Genomic DNA, 27407 nt, shown 5'->3' with positions numbered 1-27407 from the left:
AAAGTCCCAAATGCAAGTTTCCTTTAGCCTCCATGTGCTAATTACAAACCTGGGTACATGTTAAAGTCTCTGGGCCCCTCTTCCTTGTTCTTCTAGCACTCTGCTCCCTCACAGGGACTTGGTAGGCCTGGAGACTTTCGTGGAAAGTCTAGCCTTCAAGAGAGCAGTGTCTGCCGCCTCTTAGCTATGAATCAAGATCTGCTCTGCACTCTAGACAGTAACACGTTCTTGAACCTCATGTATGAGGAGGGTAATGTGTTAACACCATGCAAACTACAAGGGGCGGTGAGAGCCATCTTCACAGCTTAATTAGTGCTCAGAATGATGCCTGGGTAAAAATCTCTTCATTTGAAGGGCAACAGGAGAAAGAAACAAAACAAAACACAGAACATATTTTAAAAAGTTTAGAAGAGTGGAAAGAGGACAGAAGCTATTCATAATACAAACGCTTACCTAAAGGGAAAGATTAAGTAAACTATAAAACATCAACTCTCTGGAGTCATTTAAATGACCATCAAGATCATGTTTCAAGATAGAAATATTAATATTAAAATTAAATTTTAATGAGAAAAAAATTATGAAATCATGTTTAGTTTAAAAACAGAACAGACGCACTATCTACCCCATGATCTTAATCTTCTAAGAATTATAACTACAGATGAATGAAGTTTATAAGGGCACACAAAATACAAACAAAAGTTTTTGTTACGATGATATTATATTAATTTTCTCTAATGCTATTATACTATTACTTCAATAAATTGGAATATTTCAATGTAAGCCGAAGAATACTCCTAGTTGCCAAAGTTCTGACAGGAGCGAGAAGAGCGGGGATAGACCTGTAGAATGTATAACTGAAGAAAACAAATCGGTTCTTACCCTTGTGCCTCTTCATTTGGGGAAAGCTGCTAATTGTAGTTGCCTGGATTATTTCCACTACAATTTGATACCTGATTTTTAAAAAGAGAGAAAAAGAAAACATTGAATATGAAGAAAATGTAATTCTCAGAGATACTTTGACACTGTATTTGTCCTAATCAAATATAATGCAGGAACTGCGAATCCCACCTACACATCATCTAAGCCACCCAGCAGGTACTGAGCACCAACACTGCTGGGTGCTGTGCCGCCTGCTAGTCGGCTCTGAGACCCTGATGTAAAAATCATGACCTTGCTCCCCACACTCCGTTCCCTACACAAGAGGCGTTACTACCTGCCCCCTCATTGAAGACAAAAACTGTGAGGCTATGCTCAACGCCTCTCTTTCACTCCGCCCATCAGGACCCCAGAGCCTACTGACTCTACCTCCTAAATCTGCACTGTCCGATAAGGTGGCCGTGAGCCACATATGGCTTCTTAATGGAAACTTTAGTTCCTCAGTTGCATTAGTCACACTTCAAGGGCTCCATCGCCACATGACATTCACAGGCCATACTGGACAATACATATGAACGTTTCCATCCCTGCAGAAAGTTCTACTGGATGGCCTTATCCTACATACTTCTCAAAGCTGTCCTCTCCCTCTCCAGTCCCACTGCCACTGTCTCAATGCTTTCCCTCATTACTTCTCACTTGGAAGACCATTCCAGACCAACATAATAGAGTATCTGCAGTGGGACCATGGCTTCGATATTACATTAGAATTACGCACAGAGAGAGTAGACAACATCGGGTGTATGCATGTGTGACTAAGAACACCTCTGAATCAGGAAAAATAAACATTTACATTAAGTGCTGACTACAACCTGAGGGTTGTAGCTGTTTTGAGCATATTCAGGTGGGCTTTATGACCCCAAGTTCTTAAAGGCTATTTAGTGGTTATACAATATTGCCCTAACCAAGCTCATCCATACTCAATGTTTCTTAGAACATAATTGTATTGACTGATTAAGAATCTGTCCGTAATAAAGCTATTTAACATTAATTATTACTCTGAACACAAACTTTATGGCATTCTAAGATTTGATGCTACATTTGGCTGGTTTTATACGTTCTTTTGCTTTTCAATTAAAACCCAAGTGAGACATGAATTCACCCTAGTTATTTAGATTCCTCACAAAGCACATTCTTTTATTTCTCCACTTGTGTAATATAAACATCAATGCCTGCCTTACCACCTAAGAGAACAGGCTGTTAGAAGCAATGTCGGCATACCACCTGGAGATTGTGGCACACACTGCTAGCTGCCAACATACTTTCTTTGTTCCTTACTAACTGCCCCACAGTTTTATCAGGACAAGAAATGCACCTTGCTAAAAATGCTAACCTTCTCCCTAGCAGTCAGGGACGGCCATGTGACATAGTTCTAGCCTATGTGATATAAGCAGAAGTTGCTGAGTGGCAATTCCAGGAAAGCTTTTTAAAGGGGCAGACTCCACAGAAAAGTCTTTTTCCTTTTTTGTTTGTGCCCTTACCCATCTTCCTGTGTGAAACAAGGATGCAACTGGATGAAGGCACAGCAGCCATGAGAATGAAAGCCACAGGCTTAAGATGGTGATGTTAAGAAGATAGGAGTTTAGGTTTCCAGTGATATCACTGAGCCACCTTAACAGCCCCACAACTGCCCATCCCGGGACGTCTTGTTACACGAGGAAAATAAATCCCTAACTTGTTTAAATCACTATATGTCACTTGTTTCATGGCCAAATGCCACTCCAACTGATAGAGCGTGCTTTGAAGACTCCATACATAGAGGAGATATCTCTAGGCTGAAGACACACTTGGGCAATGTTCCCCAAATGTCCTAGCCTTGCTAGGGCATTAATGATCAATCAAGTTTTCTGATGGAACTGCAAGTTACTGAACAGATGAGGAAACAGCTTACAAGAAACATACACAAACCTGGAACCATCAATGTCGAACATTCCCTAACCAAGTCTCATTTAAGCTTGAACTGCCATTCCCTCAGCAAGTTGGCACTGGCCTTCTTATCCAACCCAACTTCTTTGTCTCTTCAATATAAACCTGGACTTAAGCCAGGACAGTTTCTATACAGTTCTCCCAAAACTATAGTCACTTTCCAGGCTTTTGTTCATGCTGTTTCCTTCTGAAAACAATGTCTCTATTTGTCCACCTAACTACAATCTTACACATACTACTTTTTCCCTCGGATCTTCCCATCCCTCTAATTCACATTAACATTTCTCTTCTCTGAAATCCTAAATGACTTCTGCTCTATAACAGTACTTATTTATCTACTATTTTATGCTGCTTATTTAAAGAGTCACATTTCCACAACAGTGCTGTGAATAAAGAAAATGGTGTGCCCAGTTATTTCCGGGCCTAATACTTCTTCAAAAAATGGCAACACCTCTGAGCCAAAGACAAAATTGTGGCTTCATCTATAATAAAGATATCCTACCTTTTTTCTCTCCAGCTTTATCATAAGCCTCCTTGAAGACATGGCCCGCGTCTTGCATTCTCCTATCGTACCAACCTGGCACTAAACATATGGCAGGCACGCAGTAAATGTTAATGAGTGCTATAGACTGAATGTGGGTGTTCCCTTAAAATTCATATGCGGAAGCCTAATCCCCAATATGATGGTACTTGGAGGTGCAACCACTGGGAGGTAATTAGGTCATGGGGGTAGTACCCTTAAGAATGAGATGAGTGTCCTTAGAAATAGACCCTAGAGAGCCCTCTTGCCACCAAGTAAGATTACAGCAAGAGGACAGCTGTCTATAAACCAGAGAGCGGACCCTCACCGGACACCCAGTTTGCCGGCCCCGTGATCTTGGACTTCTCAGCCTCCAGAACAGTGAGAAGTAAATGTCTGTTGCTTAAGCCACCCATTCTATGGTATTTTTGTTATAGCAGTCCAAACTGACTAAGACAATGAGCTATGTTAATAAGTGTTAACATCTGTAACACTGAACAGGTACAAATAATATTCTGAACAATCTGTTCCTTTGATATTCTTAGTGATTCACGCACTGGAACAAATGAGTCATCAATGGTACTGAAAAAAATACAAACCATCTGAGTAAAGAGTTAAATTTTTTAAATGAATCCATAATATTATGTAATAATATTTGGCTAACATTTTGTTAGCTGTAACAAATGTTACAGCTAACATTTGTAGATTCCTTTTATTAGGTACCAGGTACCTGTTTAGATACTTTAATATATATGATTTCATTTAATCCTCATAATAAGGTGTTACAATTATCCCCACATTACATTACAGAGGAGGAAGTTGGAGTCCAGGTAGATTAAGAAATCTATCTAGGGTCTCACTGCTTTTAAGTACTAGGGACAAAATTACAACCTAGGGCCGCCTGACTCTAAAGCTCATGCTCTTAACCCTTTGCCTGTCACCCTAAAATTCAGTATAGATTAATGTCTACCTTGTCTAAGGCCTTTGAAAGCACATAGGCATGGCCGATGCCAGGTCATCTTTCCAGCCTCACTGCCTTCTGCATCTCCCTGACAAACCAGACCACATGCAATACCCCAAGCACACTCTAGCTCTTTCCTGACTCCCAGGGTTTGTTTTCATTTCTCTGTTGCACACAACCTTTTTCCCCTTATCTGTTGAAATCCTATTTGTTCTTAAACACTCAGCTCGTGGCCATTCCTCTCTGAAGATTCTTAGATTCCTCTCTTCTACAGGATGAAATATTTGTTGCTACCCATTTCTTTAGCTCTTACACTCCACTTCTGGCCTTAATATCTTGCTTCATATTTCACTATATCCACATGGGTCTCCTACGCTGGACTACTAACACCTTGATGGCAAGGGAAAGAATTCAAGGATCCACAACCAATTCATCTTTATATACACTAGAGCCTCCTCACATGTGCTTTGCACACAGTAGGCCTTTGAACATGTTCCTGAATTTGTAGAATTCACTTTCACTTGATACCAAAAGGCCAAGTAGGAAATGAGAGATGTTATCGTTCTCAACACAAGCAAACAAACACACGCATCCTGATGTGGGCCAGTCTGGGCAGCACAGGGTGCCCAGTCCTGCAGGGCGCTGTTCAGGGAGAGCTGGCCCTCACTCCCTTTCTTCCTCTAGAGGACATGGCCTTGCTGGTGCCAAGAGGTTCAAGAATCAGAAAGGCTGATATTTGCAAACATTCTCTTGATCAGAAGAGCAGAGATTGTTTGTATATGTCTTTCCAAAAATATAATGTAAACTAAGTATTAAGAGAAAGCAGCCTAACAAGAATTCAGCTCTTTTCCAACTCTAGCAAGATCCTACCTATTGTATCCCTTGTCCGAGGGAAAAGGAAAAAGTCCCACAAAGATAGTTGCCACCTGCCCCTCTGCGTTGCCACCTCACCTCTCTTTAGATTTATACATTTATCTACATTATTAAAGACTTAGCACAGGTTTATATTTATGAACTTTTCCCATTAATCATTAACTTACCTGAAAGGCTACAGTTCTTCAAAATAATCACCTTAGAAATCTATAGACTTATTGTCCTTTTACTGTCAACTGTTCAGAACAGCTTTGGAATTCTATTAGCACTGATTTCAGTTATTTACAAGCCAAGCCAAAAAAAAAAAAAAAAAGTCTCTTCATTTCGATAGGCACACCTTACACAGGTTTTTAAAAAAATAGTACTTTAGGGATCCCTTGGGCATGCACGTGCTGCAATGTCTTAGCAGACTAAAGGCTGGACAAATCCCAGTCTCAGGTATACAGTATGTAAATGGTTCAAAATACTGTTTGTATTAAAATTAACAAAGATGTATCATAGATTAGACTATCATATATATGTATGTTATGTATACACGCATACAAATGTTTAAGAAAAAATTAAGAACTTAACAATAATGTTTTCAGAGTTGCCACAGGCTGCTCTTTACTCGTCTAGAGATGTTTTCTATGACTTTAGTTAAAGCAGCTGAGAAGAAATGCTGTGGTGATGTCAGCTAGCTAAACTGATGCTGTCGCCCAACTGAGGAAGTGTATCAGAATAGTTAAAAATGTGAGCTCTGGCACCAGACGTCCTGTGTTCAGATCCTGACAACACTTACTGTGTCACCCCGGGGCAATGATGTAAGCTTGCTAAAACTCAAGAGTCCTCATCTGTGAGAAGAGGAATAACAGTCTTTTCCCTCATAGCGTTGCTATAAAGATTAAATGAGAAAAAATCTTTAAAATATTTGGAAGAGTGCCTGCCCCACAGTGAAAGTTCAATAAATGTTAACTATTATTATTGTTCCTTAACAGCACTGCTGACTCTTTAGAGAAGTATTATTTAAGGAGATAGTATGTGTGTGTTTCTATAATTTATTTAAATAGACTTACCTTTCTCCTGACTATAGGAGTGTCTTGGCCTAAATCAATCTAAGACCAGCAGGGTCATGGTAATTGAACACAATCAGGTTTATTGACCTACTATGATGAGCAAGAGGAACCAGGGCATCTCCCAAAGGAAAAGACAGAGTTACTGGGGGATTCTGGGGAAGGGGGAGTAGATGAAATTTAAGTGAAGCACGGTGAGATAGGCTCAAAACAGGGCTGTGTAAAGGCATCATTTTCAGGTAGATCCATGGTCCCATTTCCTGGGAAACTGCCAAGTTTCGATGTGGAATGCTGAGCCGAGAGACCCCTTTTCTGCAGCCCTACCTGATAAATGATAAATGAGGCTGCCTCTCTGTGTGAAAGTGACTGACCAGGCACAAGCAGGATGTGTCCTCCTTACTGACAGACCTGCAAACAGCTAAGTTTCTGAGAGTCTAGGGAAGATTTTAGGGAGCGCAGATTCTTAGCAAGTAAGAAAGCAGTAGTCACTCAAAGAAGGGAATCATTCTGACATTTTACAGCTGCTGAGTGTACTTGGAAGAAATATTGTTTCATGTGAACTTTGCAGCCACCTTTAGTGTCCATTCTCCCAGCCTGATAAATGGACGGGCAGACTGAACTTTCTCAGTGTGAGCCAATTTTCACTTTCTCTAAAGAAACATATGTTCATTGAAGGAAACAGGAAAACAGAAAACACACAAAGCACAACATTCAAAGTGACACCACGAGTAACATTTGGTACATATATCTTTATAATCTTTTTTCTAGGCAAACATAGTATTTTGTTGTTTGACAAGACTGGATTGATGCTATAAATACTGCCTTAGAAGCTTTTTAATTTATCAATTCATAGTTACTACCTTCAACAGTATGAAATATTCTGATGCAAAACCATTGTTACACAGTAATCCATTCTAGAGATGCACCAAATTTTTTTTTAACCAAGCCCTTATTGTTAAGCACTTTGGTTATTTTAGGCTTTACTCTAAATACAATTTCAAGAAACATTGTTGGAGAAATCTTCCCACACATTTATGATTATTTCCCTATAAGATAAATTCTATGACTAATAACTGTATCAAAAAGAATGCACATTATGTGACTTGTTTTCATATTGTAAAACTGTTACAAAAAGGGAATAATTTACACTCCTACCAGCAGGTAGGTTGTCAGTTTTCCTATACCCTTGCCAACCTTAGGTGTCATCAAATTTTTAATCTTCACCAATATTATAAACAAAGTATCTCATTTTAGTTTTTTATGTATGAGTACTACTGAGGATAACAAGTCTCTGAGCTATCTTCTCATGAGGTGTGTTTAACGGTATTAAGCAGGAAGAGCCAGAGAGCTGTAGCACCAACAGAAAATATTTTCAGTTAAGACTCGGAGGAGTAAGAGGCTCTTTTCACTGAAGGGCTATTAAACCTGTTTTTCATTTTTCTAGTATGGAGAAGGCAGCTGATTCCACAGAAAGCTTAAGGCATGCTTCCTAACCTTTTTCCATTCTTGGCACACTCAGCAAATTATAATATTTCAACAGAACACTGGGATAACCAGCCATCCCAAGCCCCACCCAGCCAACCCCAAGGGCTGAGGACACCTTCATCCCCACACACCTGTATACTAGATTTGAGTCACACCAGTTAGAAAGTTCTGGACCAGAGCAGCCTGAGGTGTCCTGACCTTATGTAAACACATACACACACACATACACACACTTCATGTTACATATACAGAAAATAATCTGGAAATATATATACTAAGTATTAACAGTTTTCATCTTCTTGCATAAGTGATTTCTATTTTTTAATCTTGTTTATATCATTTAATCTTGCTAAAATAACTACAGCACCCTATATTCATTTTCTAGTCCCCAGAGCTTACAGAAATTACATGTTACAGAAACAACCAAAGCTTTATCACCCCTGGCGAGCTGGTGCCCTTTAGTTAACCTCAAGGAAAGCACATTTTTCTGCTACCTGTATCTAGTTTTTACTAGTGCTCTTCATATTTTTATGTCAGCTATGAAAATCACAATAAAGTGTTCATTTATAGACTTACATATAGCACTACTGCTATATGTTCTCAATTCTTTTTTTTTTAAAGTATAATTTCCATTTTATTTTACCCCCAAGAATATTTCTTCAGTCCTTAAGGACTTAGCTCCTTACATGGGCTTTGGAGGCCGTGGGGCAGCACCCGCAGGGCTAAATCGAGGTGGGGGTGTTGGGTCCTTTCGGGCTTCACGAGAACGATTCCTGACTACCTTACTGTGAATGGCACAGCTCACACAGTAATGTAGTTTCACATACAGCTTGGGAAGCACATAGGCGTCAAAGACACTCGCTTCAGAAATGTCCCTAACGGCTGCAGCCTCTACTATGTTTGGAACGACGAACTTCTTAATGGCCTTGTCCTTGGGCACGCATCGGGCGCAGCTGGTGCAACGAACAGGCTGCACATGGCCGCGGCCCTTTTTGGCACAACCATTGTTTCTTCTTTTCTTGGTCATCTTGGAAGCGAGGACCCAAGAGACTCAATTCTTACATAAAGCATTTCATTGAGAATGTTTACTAAATAGCGTCTTTAGTTGCCTAGTTTTATGTTCTATATTGAAGATGTCCTAATGACTTTCTTATACATTTTGAATGAAGTTTTTCTGAAATATTATGTGTTACCTCATCTCATCCATCACTCTATTTAAGTCAGGATCTGAGAATTTTGTGGCCTTCTGATCAGCTATTTTTTCAGCTCTAATTGGGAGCCTAGCATGTCCCAAGAACTGTGCCAATGCATTACATGCATTATCTCATTTAATTATCACCACAACCCTATGAAATAAGAACTATTTTCTTCATTTCATAGTTAAAACTGAGGCTCAGGGTTTAAATGACCCGCCCAAAGTCATCCAGCTTGCATGCGGCAAAGCATAAGCAGACCACATCTGTGAAATCCAGGTCTATCTGACTCTTGAGCCCATGCTCACAGCAGAGTGGACTTTAGATGCTGGACCGATCATTATAGGCTGACTTCTTATGTTGTTAACCCTCATCTACCTCTGGAAGAACTGCATTGCTGTCCAGTGCAGGGTCATCAAAAGACAGAGTATGTGTGGTCACTACTCAGTGAGAGTACTCAAAACTCACCATTTCCTCATAATTGTATTCCTCTCACTATTTATGTTCAACATTATTTACATTGATTGTATCAGTATGTTGGAAACGCTGTATCTGTAAAATGGTGTGCTACTGCACCTCTCCCCAACTCCACATTCAGTGATGTCAGGCCAGTGGCTGTCAATTGGCCACAGCTGGAGTATTAACACCACAGATATCAGCAAATGCCACAAGTTGGGGTTTCTTACCCCTCGGCACAAAAGCCAGTTTTTTAAATTACCAGCACACCACTCTACTGCTCTTCACTACTGTTCCTTTAGTAGACTTTGTGAATCATAAAATTATTTTCTGTTGAGTAGGCACGTAGCACCAGTTTTTGTTTTTGCTTTTTTAAAGAAAAAAGCATTACCTAGCCAGCCCACTCCACCCCCAGTGCTTGATGTTTCATTCTTAGTATAAAAAGCTCTATGCCTGGTCTTTCTCTACCTGTCACTCACTCCTCTCCTCTTTCCCGGAGAAGGAAGAGGTTTTTAATCTGATAACAGAGGAGGAGGAACTGGGCATGTGAGGCACAGCCCTTCTGTTCTCCTTCCTCTAAAGAACATCTGTTCTCTGCCTCCAAAGCAAGCCAGAAAGTGGACTCTGCACCTGCCAGGGAGCAGGGGAGGGAGGGAGAAGCAGAAAAAAAAATGGATTGTTCTGGTCTAGGATTGCTAGGTGAGAAAAAATGTCTAATTTGGAGTCAGTTTTAGAGAGTACACTGCTTACACACACAAACCACATTCTCCGTGGTCTATCCGTAATAAAAGTGACAATTTGTTCTTCATTTGCCTTATTCCTTGGCCCTAAGATGGCTCAAACCTCACGATGCAGAAAGGAGCATTGCTATTTATTGGTTCTCCTCAAACCCTAAAAATGAAACACTGAATTCCAGTGGGCCACTAGTAATTGATCAGTGTTCACCATAAAATGACATCTGTTTGCAAGCATTGGTCTAATGATTCCAACAACATTAGCAGCCGCTAACAATTAGAAATACGCAGATTCTGGGCCAGTGCTGTACACGTGGTGACTCGTGCTCCCGCCTGTCATTCATTCATTAAGCACATCCCCGGCCCACAGAGCCAGTGTTGCTCCAATTATAAGCACATAATAAATTCTTTAATTTCAAAGAGATCGTAAACTTCTTCATACCACAATTTCCCCTTCTTCTATCAAATTTTACATTGCTACTAATACTTAATTATCTTTGCTCCTAAGTGAAAATAATCTGTGTTCTCCGATATGTTTAACTTGCACCTCTGTGCCCTCTGCTATTTCTCCAACACCAACAGAAGGAATTATATTCTGGAGTCAATGTACTTTTTAATTTCCATAAAACCATAAGATCGTTGAGAACGTTTTTTATAGGTAGCCTTGCATTTTAATGAGTTTAAATTTATATTCGTTTATTGTTTTCATAAAAAGTTACCAGGCTTCTGTTTTATACTTCATGATTTTTCATCTCCTGTCCACCCACACTAGCCTTTTCCTCAGCTGTTTATATGTGCTGTTTGATTTCTGACATGGTGCATTAGTTTGTCTTAAGGTATGTGCAATTTCTTCTTTCACGTTCCTCCATAATGTAATCCTATTTTACTGCTCGTGAGTCACGATGTATTTTCAGAATCACTATTCAAAACACAGAACGCTCAAATAATTTAAATTCTTTTACACAGAAGACAGTATTGATAATAATACTGTCTTCATGTGTAAATGTACCTAAACTAATTCAGAAGTGAAAATTTATCCCTTAATAGTTAAAGAAAAAATATTTAGCAAATTCATTCAGTCACTTACTCAATTGTTACTTATGACCTCTGAAGATAATCTATTCATGATGCCCATTGCCTCTTGCTATATCCTAGTCAAACAGGAAACGCCATATCAATCTCAGTATGTACTAGATAAAAGGTTTGCTTCTCTTCTCCAAGCTAAATAATTCTTCATCTTTTAAGTTTTAAATCCTTCGTTCATTATTAGAATTTCTCTATTATTTTCAGATTCTCCATGTTGCTCTTTAAATGAGGGGTCAGAAATAAACAAATCCAGAACTAAAGTATCAAATAAAGGTTGGACTGGCAGTAAATGAAATTATGGCAGTGACGTGTTGTTATGATTTTATTACCACTTGTCTCTCTGACAGTCCGTGACCATCTTAAGATGATGGCACTTTCTGACGGTATTGTTCTCTATACAAGGATTCGTGCCTGCAAAGACTCAAAGACAGTAGAGAATTTTCTCCACCCCAGGGAAATTCTACAAGGTTGGTGCTGTGTGTCACTGCTGTTTTCTGTCCATCTGTCTCACAAGTCACCCAGCTTTACATATGGGATTTGAACTCAGGTTTGTCTGACTTCAAACATCTTGGCAAATGTCTAATCCAGGAAAGTAGTATATTTCCAATCGTAGTCTGATTCACTATAACTATACAACATACAATACTGTGGAAAAATGACTATTTGCCTATTCCATATCCAGTCTTCTTTCTTCCTTAGTAAATATAATCCTCCATTTTTAACTGAGCCTAAGGCTGCCCAGAATAAGACTACCTATTATATCACAATTGTTCTGATCAACAAAATATAAGCAGAAATATCATGTAGCAGCTTCCAGAAATTGCCATAAAAGATGGCTAGTGCATGACCGTGGCCACTGCCTTTCCTTGTCTTCATTCTGCTTCCTGCCATTTGGATATGAGGGTTGGCATTCTAGAGTATACCCTGAACCAAAAGGACTCTGGAATATACCCTTAGCATGACACAGCAGTGAGCTAAAGGGTCCCTGAAGATGGTGGAGCCCCCACAGCAGCCCAAAATGTCAGTTTTGCCAAGACTGAGAAATCTCGGGTTAAACACATCTCTCAGGAAGTCTGGTGATGAAATAGCTGTTGTTTATTATGATAACATGGTGGAATAATGAGGTATCCTGATTAATCAATATTCTCCTCAATAGAGGTGTCATATATCTCAAACAGTGATAGACAGTTTTCAAAGAATTAGAATATAATGAATTGTATGACATGACATCTAGCCAAGACATCAGATTGGTAGCATGGGGAAGAATATTCTATTTTAAAGAAATTCTCAGTACTAGTTACATGTTATAATCACCTGGGGAGACTTAAAAAAAAATACTGATGTCCAGGTTCCACTCCAGATAAGTAATATAAAAATTCCTCCATTTCATGGGAGAGAAAACAATTTTCATTAGCGTACTTTTTACAAACACACTGAAAAATCAGACAGTACAGGCAGTACTGGTGGCACTCTTGGGCCATAATCTGCCCACTCCCTCCCAAGAGGTTCTAGTCAAGGCAGAACCTGTCATTTTCCTTTGTTTAATGTTTACTGTGATTCCCACTTCACCAAAATAAAGGAACACACAGTCCTTTCTCTGGTAAGGCTGTAATTGTCAAGTTGCACTAATGGCTGCACCTTTGTTCTGGACTCTGGTTTGCCTGACTGCGGCCATCATCCCACCACCCACCCACACCAGAAGTGGGAAATCTAGTCAGCTGCCCTTTAATATCCTGCACCAAGATGACACTCGGTTCTATTAACAGAGTTGATCACTGCTCCTACTGGAAGACCCTGGAAAATTCAAAATATTACAGCCATCACATCTTTACTTTGATCACTTAGATGCCAGAAAAGAAGAAAAAGGAAGTAGCTAAGGTTGGTGAGATATCCAACTGTGTGTGTGTGTGTGTGTGTGTGTGTGTGTGTGTGTGTGTACAGAAGGCACCAAAAAAATGTACACGTTTTAAGAGATGTTATCCATGTATCACTTTTCGAAGTTGAATTGAATTATGGTAGCAATATGTAGTATGACGGTTGCTCTAAAGATGGCATTAATCAAATGAATGCCAGTATCATGTTATCAGTATATACTGAGTATCACAATTTTAATACAGTCTTTTCCTTTCTTAAAATGTGTGTACATTTTTGGTACCCTCTGTATTTTAAAGAAGCATTCCTAGCTCTATAATCCTACTGTGAAAGTATCTCAGTGCCCACTCAGATAAAAAAATAAACACTGTAGAACTTCAAATACCACCTTCAAGATTTGTTTGTTTCTTCGTTTTTAATGCATTCCAGTCTAGCAAAGATAAACAACTTTATTTCCTTTAGAAAACACGCATCTATCTTCCAAATAAAAGTGGACAATTTCATCAACTGCCTAGTCTAAATAAGACACATTCCCTGCCTTAGGCAGCCAATCCTAAAATTTTATGAAGAGCAATTTAAAGATAATGACCTAAAACACTAATCAAGTTAGGCAGGAGAGTACTCTCATTTTACCAGAAAAACAACAGAACAGTTCAGACGACGATTGAAAAAAGCAGCTCCATTAGCGCTAGGAACTTGATAAGCCACATCGTGGCAGGTTATTAGACAGAAGTCTGATAAAAAGTGATTTTGCCTGTCAGTAACAGTAAGCAGAACTGACCCTGGAATGCAGAACAATTTTTCAACCAGATAAACAATAAGCAGTCAACTAACAAGATAATTTATGCAACACTACCTACTTTTTGAGCACAATGATCAGTCTCTGCCACTGCAGAGTTATTCCTAGTAGCCTCTCTGGTTGGAGCTGTGCAAGACGCAGAGAATAAAAGATATCCCCCTCCCCCAGGTCTGTTCCTAAGATACAATGAGTAGGGACAGCAGTCCCATGGATAAAAGACATACCAGTGTCATACCAGAACTGCCTGGCAGCAAAGCCCAAGGAATTGTCTCATAGTCACAGGTCCAGGGGAAGCTGCCTCAGGATAATGCAGTATGTACAAAAGTATTTAGAAAGTAACTTTGGGCATGTACGAGGCGTGATCACAAAATACGATGAATGTTTAAATTAAAAAAAAATTATTACAGTAACAGACACACTGCCATTAATCCCCTTCAAAAAACTCCCCCTAGCTTCGAACACACATCCCATTGTTCTTGCCACTTTCGGAAGCAGTTCTGGAAGTCCTCTTTCGTGAGTGTCTTTAGTAGGGCTGTCATGGCTGCCTCGATGTCCTGAATTGATTTAAAATGTTTACCTTTCATGGTCATTTTGACTTTGGGGAAGAGCCAGAAGTCACAGGGTGCCAGATCCGGTGAATAAGATGGATGAGGACACACCGTAATGTTTTTTATTTGACAGAAATTGCCGTACCAGAAGCGATGTGTGACACAGAGCACTGTCATGATGGAGGATGAAGCAAAGACACTCACAGAAGAGGACTTCCAGAACTGCTTCAGAAAGTGGCAAGAATGATGGGATAAGTGTGTTCAAAGTGAGGGGGAGTATTTCAAACATACTTGTATGTTCCAAGCAAGGAGGATTAATGGCAATGTGTCCTTTACTGTAATAATTTTTTAATTTAAATATTCATCATATTTTGTGATCACGCCTCGTATATCTATCACTGAGAAAAATGCCTTTCATAGTATTTTTTTGCCCAAGTTTCTTTGCCAAGCTTCTAGAGGGGACTATAAATCTTCAGGACTACCATGATCCCACAGCTGATATTGCCAACTGCATACAACTCTTTCAAGAAGTTTACACTCCTCGTTACAAGAGAATTCTGCAGCTCCTCTAGAGGAAGTGATCGACATATTTCCCAAGATTCACATGAGGAACTGAAAGCTTATAAAGGGATAGAGGTCAGGAGAATAGGTCATTCTAGTCGATTCAGTTATTACACCAACTTAATTAAATCTGAAAATGTATTCTTTTTGTTTCTCATAGAGTAGACACTTTAAGAGTTTTACTATCTCATTGACAAACTACCTGCAAAGTCCTCCCTTTAGACTCTAAATTTCGTTGGAAACACAAAGACTAACAGTGAGGTGGAAGGCACAGAGAATTCAATATATGGAATAATGCACAAAAAACACCCCATCCTGGTGTCTGCCTCCATTCCATTACTCCTTGTTGGGGGAAAGTGTATAGTGGGGGGAGACAGTGGTAGGGAGAGGTTAGGAATCTGCAACATTTTATTTCACTCTCAGGTATTTATCAATAGACACTGATAATGCTACTGAAGATGCTCAACGATCACTCAAAAGGCGTTCTTTAAAGTGCAAACAACTCAAATTTCCCATCAGCTGATATAAATAAATGGATAAACAAAATAGGGTAAATTCACACAAGGGAATACTATTCAGCCAAAATAAGGAATGAAATATTGACATATGCTACGACATAAACCTTGAAAACATTATGCCCAGTTAAAGAAGCCAGACACAATAGGCCATGTGTTGGATGATTTGATTTATATGAAATGTCCAGAATAGGCAAATCCATAGAGACACAAAGTAGATTAGCGGTTGCCAAGGGCTGAGGAGAGGGGAGGAATGGGAAGTGACTACTAATGGGAATAAGATTTCTATTTAGAATGATGAAAATATTCTGAAATTAGTAGTGATGGTTACACAGCCTTTGAATATACTAAAAACCACTGAACTGACTACTTTACAATGGTGAACTTTACAGTATTTGAACTTTCTCAATATCTGAAAAAGTCCTTCTTTAGTTCAGCATTTCTACTGCCCTTTACGTCTCTCAGTGCTCAGAGGGCCTGCTTTCTTAGGACCCCCGTGTCCTTCAATGCGGCTCTCTTTATGAGAGCAACAGGAAGTGATATTCAAGAAAGATGTAAAGGCTCATTCTGTTTTTTGTTTCCTCACATAGAAGAGGGAAAAGGGAAAATGTAAAATCAGGACTTCTAGTGGAATCTCGGGCCACACAGATAGAGGCAATCCATAATCCCCTACTGTGACAAAAGTAGGTTGTCCAATCATCCTGGGGCAGCAGAGAGCATGATTTTGTTTTTCAAAGGGCAGTTCTTGCTGAGCTACTTCTTTACCTGCTACACGATGAATTGCCAACGTTAAGGTATTTATAGCATTTCTAGTCCTGAGACTTTGGCTAGTATATTTTGAAGAAGATAAGCCGTTAATTCTTATCAAGATTCATTCACCTTTTAATACCAGGAACTGTGCTCAGATACAAAATGACAGATGAGGCTAGAGTACCAATAGTTGACTGTTCGAAATAATTAGTTCTGATTGGAAAAAAAAAAGTTGTTTGGCACCTTTTGGTAACTCTCCTTAATTTTGAGCCTAGTTCAGAGGCAAATAAGACAAGTCTAAAATCCTCAAATAGTTCAAAGACCCAATTTCAACCAATATTTTACTTTTCTGTCAGAGATCTACCAAAATTACTTATCAGAAGCAAAGTGACATACCAGATTTCCTTTCTTCTCCGTGCATTATCGTTTAGGGACACTAAAACACAAGGGTAACTAGAGAAACAGAAGTCTAGAAAATCTACGAACTACACAACAGTATATAATCATACTGTATGTGGATATTCTGTGTAAAGAAAAATAAAAAACACACACACTCATCCCTAAAATATCTAAAGTACAATAAGTGAGATTGAAGTTTTGTATAAAAGAGACTCCTGGGGTATATTTCCAATGTGTTTTCTCAAAGCAATTAGTAAAGAATCCCTTATTCCCAAACTGGGGCCTCTGCATTTTCTAAGAAAAATGAAAATCAACAACGTCCTGCAATGTAATGTTTAAAACACATCATCTCCTTCCAATGCTTTTCTAAGGTAGGCATCTGAGAGCTAAGCAGACATTCCTAACAACTGAACAGCTTTCAATCTATTATAACCTAATTATTTGAAAAACACTATACTTGGAAAACAGTAATTCCACTGCAAAAGGAGAAGCTGGATAAATTCAGTTGTCACTGAACAGTAAGACTAATAGATTTTATTTCTGCTGCCCTGGCAAACACATTTTTTTTACCTAACTAGGCAGTGGATGATACCCAGTAGCTATTGTCATGCTGTAAGTGAAGACCAAATACCTTAGTTGCTTCAAGAACTCAACGTCAGAGTTGCTGTTAATAAGCTTGATGAACTCTTCATAAGAAGGAGCATAGGTGTAGGCTCTCTTGTGATGTTCATTCATCTGTTCTCTGTGCTCCAGCTGCGCAAGGAGCATCTGGTTAATGTGATCTGGATTACTAAGTAACGCCACTACTGGCTTCAAGACTGGGGGAAGAAAAAAGCACCACTGAGAAAGGTATTCTCCGTTACAGGAACTGTTTTTATATCATATAATTGAAACTACACTTGGGAAACATTTTTAAACAACCCAAACAGGGAAAACACACACACACGGTTGTTTATTTCAAGTTGCTAACAAAGCTATCAAAATGAAGTACAGTAATATTTTCTCTTTTATTTCTTTTATACCTTATTTCATAAGGTTCAATATGTTCTGTCTGCCAAAAGATGAAAATCAACATTCTCCCAACTGGTGAAAGTGGACCTCAGGAAGTTGTTAATGACGCTATTACAAATTCATTCTACTAACTTCAAGTTAAAAGTTCCCCTTTCTCTGTGGTGGGCTGTATCCGATAATGGACACCACTGGCTAATCCTGAGATAGTAAATGAGACATTCAGTCAATGCATATCAAATGCAACATTATTTGTTTGAAATTCTGAGATAGGAAAAAGTTCTCTTAGGTCATATTTTCTTCCATTTTTCTTATCATAGCTAAGCATTTCCCTAGATATATTTTTTTTCTAGTAATCACATTATATTGTGCTACAGTTCCTTTTTTATTTATTCCAAGTTCACAAAATTACATATAGGCATTATCAGTGAACCTTGTAGCAAAGGTATTTTAAGTAAATGCACATTGGAGTTTGAGTACAGATGTTCTTTCATCAATATACATATTATTGGCCTGAATAACTCCAAAGCTATCCCAAATCGATGCCACCCTGTGGAGAACATAAGGCTGGTTATCCTATGTCAAAATAAACATCAGAATGTACTATGCACTCGGTAAGGTTATATAAAAATCTGTTTATCATGTATGGCCAAATGATGCCCTCTTTGAGTGATATTTAAACTTAACATTTTGAAAATATTTTAATTCCTATATAGCCCACAGAATTCAAGGTCTGCGTAGGTGCTATATAAAGTGTGATCAATCACATTTGTATGTAGCACATTTGCACAAGGATCGTCACATTAGTAATATCAATTACTCATGAGAGTCTACCTTTTGTTGTGAGAATTTCTGCAAGCATTATCCGTAAGCTGAGAGACTGGATATCCTTGGAGGGGAGGAGACAAAACACTAGAACTCGAGAACACATTTGTAGGAATCTTACTTCTTCATCTGAGTTCCTCAAGCATGCATGCAACACAAAAGGCCTCGGCTGTTCTTCTTGCCTAAAAATTTAATAAGAGAGAAAAAAGGAAGGAAGGAAAATTCGAGAAACAATTCGGTTATATATCATTAGGTAAAAAAATCTTTCAAATAGGCAATGTGCCGGTTTTAAGAACTGTGTCCACTCAACAATATCAATAGTCATAATTTTCACAATCACAGACTAATCTGGAAAAATGCAAATGCATGGCCTTTTAGGATTTCAAACCTTAAGTAGCATCAACAGTTATACATAACTCCTAAATCACAGCAATAATCCAAAAAGCTACAAGTATTTCTTTAACTAGATTGTTTTTAGGTCTCCTAGATCTCTGCTTAAATGTGCTCCACAGCTTCATTTTTCAAATAAAAAAATCTAACTAAGCATAAACTAGGGGCACCAGCCAGCTTTTCTGACTAGGTGATCATGGGATTAAATAATCTATAGTTATTTCTTCTGAAAAGAGGGGTCCATGATTTGATGCTACATAATTTGATGGTAAATTGCCTTCTGTGAGGCTCCCAAGTATTTTCCAACCAGTCTTGCCAACCCTGGTCATGGATTCCCAGACAGCATTGCCCCACCCCATCTAAGAACCATTAATTTTGAGGATCTGAGTGAAGAGGATGGAAAGTAGAACTTTTTATACCTCCTTTTCCCACAGCATCTTGATAGCAAGTCAAGAAAGACTGGAAAGGTAATTTTTCCAGTACCTTCCAGATAAGAGGCAACGTTTATGGGCTTCTTATAGTAACTACCAGCCAATACTGGAAGGAAAAACAAACACTAAACAGATAGGAGGAAGCATACTGGGAACTACACAGGAAATGAAGCAAGTCAATGCATATTGGTGCCTTTATGACTAATGTCTCCCAGGGGTAAACTGGATTTCTTTTTGTATGAGAGACTGAAGACTAGTTTTTAGAGTATGTACACTCAAAAAAAAAAAAAAAAAAAAAGGATTTCCTATGTCTTCTACAACAAACTAGAGGAATTCAACCCTAACGTGCAAAGCTCACAACACGAACAGAGATTTTAACCTGCAAGCCTTTCCATATATACTGATATATGTTGACTTTTTTTTTAAATGGCATCTTCAACTATTTTAAACTCTAGTGACGCTGCCAGCTAGAGTTGATACTTTAATATACTAAGATTTAGATGATACTGTCATTTCAAGCACTTTGCTTTAAAATATACATTTGGTTAACATTCATTGGAGGAAATTGGACAAAAAATAATCCACTTTTACAAGACAGATTTCTTTTAATACTATCAAAACCCCTCCAAAGTGTACACTGTCTCTTCTCTGTTGCAATGGAAGGCAGATAATAAAAGAAGCCTGGTCCTCAGACTTCCCAGAGTTCCTCTCCCTCCTAGAGCTAAGTTATGGAAAAACCTCAGTGAGCCAGAGGCCAGAAGATTGATCAAACAAGTTCAATCTCTGGAAACAGGAAATGTGAATGCTTCCTGGAACCCTCTGCCTGCTCCCTGCAGGAGTAGAACCCTCTGCAGGATATTCCTGTGATGCCCCTAGTAAGTGGATATCGAGTATAGCTTCAGAAGCCAAGAAATAAGCTCGAATCAAATGGCTACTTTTGGGTCAGGAGATTTCCATCTAGCATTCTGGTGGATTATAGCCTCAATCCTGGCATCATCCTTCTTCAATCAATCATCTGTTTATACTGCAATTCTTATCACTTACCTTTGGGTTCTCATTTCTTGAGTGGGCAAAAGGATATTAACCTTTTGTAAATTTCATATGTATGTATATTATTACCTAATCTTCCCATCTACACCAAGAAGTAGGTATTATCATCACCATTTTATAGATGACACTATTAAGGATCTGAGTGCATAGTGAATAGTCCAAAAATCAGAGGTAATAAATGATACAAGTAACTCTCAAATCCTGCTCTATCTGACTCTGAAGTCCAGACTCCACCATAATCAGAGACTACACAGATGAAAGGAGAAAAAAAATTCAGAGATAAACAAAGAAAATATATAAATAAAAGCAGCAATCTGGTGCTTGACTGGTAACAAAACACAGAGATTGTAAGGAGACTACGAAATTAAAGATGCTAATGATTTAATAGCATAAAAACAATCATTTTTAGATTTTCCTGAAACATGCTGGCATGAGACAGATGGGACAAAGGAAGAGGAAGCAGAGGTAAGAATTAAATGTGATCTGGATTGGCTTAAAGCAGTAACAGAATGTCAGCCTGGGCATAAATACAGGCTGACCAGAAAACTGCCTCCACACCATCGCCTAACAGTCAACTAGAGGAGGTATTGCTTTTATTAATGCAATTTATTATTCTCTCATCTGATAGCCGCCAATTCAATTGGTGGCTTCCTAGGCTACCAAGTCATTTTTGCAGCCAATGGATATCTGCAAACTCATGGGGCTCCCTAGGACCAGCGCATTTTTTACCTAAGGTGGGCAAGTATAGATCTAGTCATCAAACCTAGACACCTGTCTGCCAGTGTCACTGTGTGATTATAGAAGATGATGCACAAGCAGATATTTGCTCTCCGGGGTTCACCTCCAGGGCACAATCATCTATATGCAAAATGCCTGGTGCCTTTTCAAATATCCATAATCCTAGAGAACAGCGCTAGACTCTTTTCTTTAATAAGAATCATCAACTAGACCTTCTAGGCATAGCCTAGATATCAGTAAAATAAATCTATCCTTGGCATAAGACAAGTAGAAGCCCAAAGAAAAGGAGTTTCTAAACTCCTCAGTTCTTTGTTTCTACTATTCTGATGCTTTACCTATAATATCTTTATATTATTCACAAAAGCAGTAATTGCAGAAGCTGGTAAATGTCTCAATGAAAAATACATTCTCATGTTAAAATTAGATAATCATAAAAATACTAATTTCTCTAACCACTTGCTCTCTCCCAAACCCAAATCCATCAGCATAACTGAATAAAAACATTGATTTAAATGCTGTCCTCTGTTGGACCATAATTTAAATACTTTACCGTAAATGAGCTTCCACTGAATTCAAACAAGTCTTTGACAGTATCTGCCAGGCAGAACTGTGGAGCACTTTATGTAACAGATACCACAGGAGCTCCAAGGGGTTGCCGAACCCTCAAAAGGAGAGGCTGAAGCTTCTGAGACTCTAGGGAAGTAACCCACAAGTACTATTTCTCTCACTTTCCTTATTAGTTCACATATCCCCTTACTGGAAGTTACTTTCTCTATAAACAGCAATTTTCAAAAGGTGGTCTGGACACTCCTCTGTATCCCCAAGACCCTTTCAAGGGGACACTGAGGTCAAAACTATATTCATAGTAATATAAAAATGTCATTTGTCAAAAGGAAGTGCTGCCACTGATCTAATCTGGATCAATTTCATCAAAATAAATAATTATATGGATCAGGAAAAAAAAAAACGTCCTTTGTCTTTTTCACTCACATTCTCTCACATGCATAGCGTTTTCCAGAGGCTACAAAATGTGTGATGACATCATTGCTCTGATGGCTAAAGGAAAGTGTACTGTGTATTCCTACACTTTAAAAGTTTTCGTTTGAATATCTAATGTGGTAAATATTGATAGATATAATAAATGGTGAGCTGGTAAATGTTTAACAACTGGCTCTCCAGGGGAAAAAAAAAAAGCTCTGATTTGTAGCATTTACCCATTTCACAGTGTAAACACCACCACCATGGCCAATTACAAGCTAACAACGTGGTATCACTGAACTCAGACTTGTGAAGAGATACGCACAGTCGGCTCTCGCAAACCAGGACAAGCTGGCTCCAGCCCTCCACTAGACGTTACCCCATAAACAAAAGCTCTCTTAGGTTCTCAAGAACTTTTAAGAGTATAAAAGAGTTCTGACACCAAAAAAATCTGAGAACCACAGCTCTACAGTAATTTTCTCAAACCATGGGTTTTGACCCACACGAAACAAAATAAAATTTAGTCTCAAACGTCATTTTTTAAAAAAAGTTAAAGAACAAAAAAAATATCCGTTATCACATGTAATAAGAGTATTGTCTTATGACATTGGGTCACAAAATAACATGTATTTCTTATTGTGGGTCATAGTTTTTAAAAAGTTTGCAAAACACCGGGGGCAGCAAGCGAGAAAATAATCACCATGTGATGTCTCCGTGAGAGAAGTCAAGTCATAGGATGAGGCCACACAGCTGAGAATGGACAGCGGCTGCTGCACGAGCACATTTAGCAGCAGATCCCGGTAGGAAGCGAGTATAGCATCACAGGGCAGAACAGGGCTGCTTTCGGATAAGCTCACACAACAGGCCTTCTTAGAAGAGAATACAAGCTACCCAGTGAGGATCCAATGCTTGCTTGTCCCCTTAAGTATTTTTCAACTACTTTATCTCTTCCCTAAAAGCAGAGGTAGAATACTAGCAGTGAGAATAGGCCAATGAACCGTAGGGAGCCCGGCTCCTACTCCACCCGAGTCCATATCAAACCAGGCAGGAAGCTACTCCTTTCAGTAAGACTACTTTGTGTGTATGGGGTAGAAGTGTGTATTTCATGATTCCTGCAGTCACTCAAGAGGAAAGCATACGTTTAAGATCCTACTAGCAAACCTAAGAAACGAAGAATTATCAGCACAGAAATGGCCTTGTTGAAGACTTCTTCGAAAGACAAAAATCAATGTGACGATACAAGAGGCTAATAAGCCTAATATTAGCAATTTTCACGTTAAAACATCTTCTCTAGTTATACCCCACAAGCTCCAATATTAAGTTCCTTCTAAAAATCAATTTTCAGGATACTATGAGGCAATAGAGCTCTTAACAGAGGACTCACAAAAAGAAACAAACTTTATTAACCCGTTTCTGTAAATTGTAAACTTACTGACACACTTCACAGTATAAAACACTATTATACTTAAATTTTCTATTTTAGGTACCTATGATACTATAAATAAGTTCACATTAGTGCTGGCTGGGTACAACTCATTTCACTGTTCAAGTTATTAAACAAGTCTATAAAGTGGTTTTCTATTGGAAAGTTATTTGTAAAAATCTACTAGCATAACACTATAATTATCCCCCTCAATATGTCTGCTTTTCAAGCCAAGTGTCAGCAAGAGGCAGAATACCCTAGAGTTGTGTCTTGACTTTGACCCCTCATTTAATAAGAAAAATACTTTCCCATGAAAAAAAAAGGGGGGAGGATTGTTCATACACAGTTACCTGGCATTTGCAGCTTTCAGGTCGCAGAAGTGAGTGAGCAAAGTTCTCACGACGTCATTGCAGACGACTTTCACCACATCCACATGGCTCAGTCTTTGGTGCAGCTGCCTGGCAATTTCCCAAAAGTCTTCCAAGAGCAAGTGGTATAGCTGTCCCTCATCTTTGCTGAGGTTTCCATACCAGGACAGAACGTAATCTCTGTAACTGTAGTCAAACACTACCGGGAATAAACAAAGCAATGAGCAAAACTTAGATGAAAGATGCAAACACCAAGAACAAAACAAGAGAAGACATAATCTTCCCTAACATCGTTCAAAACGAAAGATTCTCATCTAACTAGAAGTTTTGGGGTGTGGTGACCATATACCCTGGATTTGCTTGGACAGCCCAATTTTTGAATATTCTATCTTGGTGCCAAACTATCTAAAATAGAGCATCTTACACAGTGGCAACACACTGTGCATATACCAGTTATCAGTGTATTGCCTCTCGGTTCCAAATTCATCCTGTTTTGCCCTGCTTTATGATACTGGAAGCTGGACCCTGTAAATTGGTTACCATGTCACTTAGGCAGCTCAAGTCCTTATAGAGAAAAGGGTGACACCAATATGATCTTTGCAAGAAATTAGGTCTTTAGAAAAATAAAAGTGTCTCTGGGCTTAAGTGGTGATTCCCCCAAGGGACCTGAGGGAGAAAAACATTTCGCCACGTAACCCTGTTCCCACTCAAGGATACCTGGGCTATTTTTTAATCACTACTTATTTCTCAAGTTTTTTCTTTCCTTTTTTAAACACCATTTGATTTGGCTTAATTTTGATGTGACCATACATCATTTCAGATAAAAAAAAAATTATGCTCCTGCTTTGCTTTGCTTGTCTGCACAGTAATTTGTCGCCAGGAATCCTGCGGAACAGAATGTGACTTGGGATCCTGACCTACTTCATACCTGGCATACAAACACCTAACCCATAATTCGCAAATAATTTTTTAGCCTAGTATTTGGTGCTCATTTATTCAGCTTAGCCACTACGCACCAACTGTGAGAGAGAGAGAAAATGAGAGAGAGAGAGAGAGTTTGGGGGGTGGGGTGGAGGAGGGAGGTTCTTGTTTCATAGAAAACTGAGTAGCAAATGGAATCTCCAGTTCAGGATTAGTATTCAATCTACGTGAAGATTCCACATATCTGCAAAAGCCCACAGGTCAAATGAGGCATCACTCTTGTTTTAATATCCTGTGATGGCTTTTTTCTCTGAATATCAACCATGAAAGTGCATCCAATAATTTTCCATCTTTCCAGAATTTCTCGGCTTTATAACAATTTATAAAATAGCATCTTAAATCCGATAGCTCAAAAACATACACAGAGCATCAAGAATTTTGTTCAGACACATATACAAAGGTTTACATAAATCCTCAAGGTGATTCCATTGGCCTCAGTCACGCAGAGACGATACTTACTATAACTGAGTCATAGCTGAAGAACAATTACTTGCTGAGAGCAAAGACACAGGGGCAAGCGTTGAAAAGAAAAATGATCCCACCTCAATCTTTCACTATTCATTAAATAAATATTTATAGAGTATTTCCCGTATGTAAGATGGAATCAATATCCACTGAACATGAAAGAAAAGGCAAAACAAAAGCAAAAACAACAAATGAATCATCTCCTAGACCTTTCGGCAATTTTTTATTCACTACCAGATATTAATTTGAACAAATGGTTGTTATGTTTTCTAGATTCTGCAAAAAGTAGCCACATCTCATCCCTAATTGAACTATTCCATTAAGAGGAAAGCAGAAATGGTTTCTGACCCAGATGTAAGAAATTATGGCAAAAACAGGAATGGGCCAATCCTATAACCTCATTTATTGGCAACGAACAAATAGAACAGGGTTTCTACATAGCAGATGAGTTTCATTCCCTCCACAAATTGAGGTTCCAAGAAACGAAATAACGTGCTCAAAGCCAACCAGTGGCAAAGCCAAGTATCCTTCCAGTCAAATATTCTGTCTATTCAGCACCCTGCAGTCCTGCACAAAAGTAGAACAAAACAAGTCACGTAAGTAAAAGATATTAGAAATCTAAATGAGCTCCCTTGTCCATTGGATAGCCAGCTTATTTAAAACACACTTGTATTTAAAAATATGCAAAAGGCTGTACTTTAAAAAATTGCTTTAGAAGGTACAAATAGGACCAATGAATGAAAGTCACAAGGAGGTTATTTTTTATGTTAACCCTAAGGAGAAACTGGATTAAAAACATTAAAGCTATTAAAAGACTGCCACATTAGATGGTGAACATTCCATCATAAGAAACTTTTAAACAAACTGGATATCCAATGGACAAGGATGATACAGAAAAAATTACTCCCTGAGATGGTGGGCTGGATTACATGACCTCCAAGGGCCCTTGTCTGCAAGGCCTTTATCCCTTCCTTCTGAACATTGCAGTGCCAATTGCCAGAACCTAATGAGAGCTACCTTGCCAACAAAACTGCTAGTTTGTTCATTTGCAATTCTTTCTCTCTAGCTCTTTCTTGAACTTAAAGTTTACATGCCATAGAATTTTTAACTAGTAGCATATAAATCTACAATCTAAAAGGTGTGAAAAACAGAAGTATTTTTCCTTTTATTAAAATTTAATTTCAAGTTATAGCAAGAAATTAAGAGCAAGTATAAGAGACTTAGTACCTTTAAGTATGACCTTTTCAGGATGCTAAAGGATTAATGTGAAGGACATAGTCAACTACATAATGTCCCATTACATTCATGAACCACAATGCACATGTAATTAATACAGCTCTAAAACACTCTTCTGATAATACATTTCGGTTAGGAATTAATAAAAATGAATACTGGCGTAAATCTACTCAGTATTAGAGATATGTGTTACCCACAGGTATATCTTCTATCAACAGCTCATCATCATCCCTCTTCAAGCTGAGAATCATAAAAATATAATAAATATAAAAAGTACAAAACAAAGCCATAATTCTAAATATGTACTGCATAATTATATACACTCATTTACTTAAGTACACACATGAACAAAATATTTCAAAATATATCCTATGGGTCAATTCGAGGAAACAGAAATTCATGATCATAAAACTATATTATGGTCTTTATTTATAAAGAAATAAATACAAATAATGTAACAATCCACAATGAGAAATGAAAGAACATTTATATTCACAGCAATGAGTTTTTCTTCTAAAGGCATAAAAACAGCCAACAAAAATTCAGGCGCTATTATCACTCAAATATGTCTATTTTCTAGGACAGCTCTCAAAGAAGTAAGTAGTTAAAGAGAATCACTGAAGATTATGGAGAATGGATTAATGTTTGGAACTTCAGTTTTAGTTAGATTAATCTGAAAAGAGGACTGAAAATAAAAAAAGTAGAGAAAAACTAGAAGTGAGGAGACCAGTTAAAAGGCTACCATGTTAGGCTAGATAAAGTTATGTTACAGCCTTTTGCATAAACTGGACAATTTATTTACAGGCACATTTACCAATAAAATTCAGAAAAGTATTAAGAGCCAGTTAAAA

General features: G+C 38.4%; 2 protein-coding genes across 3 annotated transcripts in view; both read right to left on the bottom strand.

The window, feature by feature from the left end:
* Positions 1-27407, bottom strand: part of SNX25 (sorting nexin 25) — a 115382-nt gene that overhangs the window by 53560 nt on the left and 34415 nt on the right. For both annotated transcript variants that reach the window (XM_081046063.1, XM_081046062.1), the window contains exons 3-6: positions 23857-24073; positions 18506-18678; positions 17295-17481; positions 880-950 (exon numbers count right to left, since the gene is read on the bottom strand). In XM_081046063.1, the coding sequence (XP_080902189.1) occupies positions 880-950; positions 17295-17481; positions 18506-18678; positions 23857-24073 (648 nt within the window). The remainder of the gene's footprint in view (positions 1-879; positions 951-17294; positions 17482-18505; positions 18679-23856; positions 24074-27407) is intronic.
* LOC308496560 (small ribosomal subunit protein eS26-like) lies at positions 8433-8777 on the bottom strand (the record flags this gene model as incomplete). The annotated part of the gene is made up of 1 exon (XM_081046078.1): positions 8433-8777. One exon carries the CDS (start codon positions 8775-8777, stop codon positions 8433-8435), a length of 345 nt encoding a protein of 114 aa, XP_080902204.1.

Source organism: Rhinolophus hipposideros, assembly GCF_964194185.1.
Source record: "Rhinolophus hipposideros genome assembly, chromosome: 4".
NCBI classification, from domain to species: domain Eukaryota; kingdom Metazoa; phylum Chordata; class Mammalia; order Chiroptera; family Rhinolophidae; genus Rhinolophus; species Rhinolophus hipposideros.
This window is presented reverse-complemented; position numbering and strand designations above follow the sequence as displayed.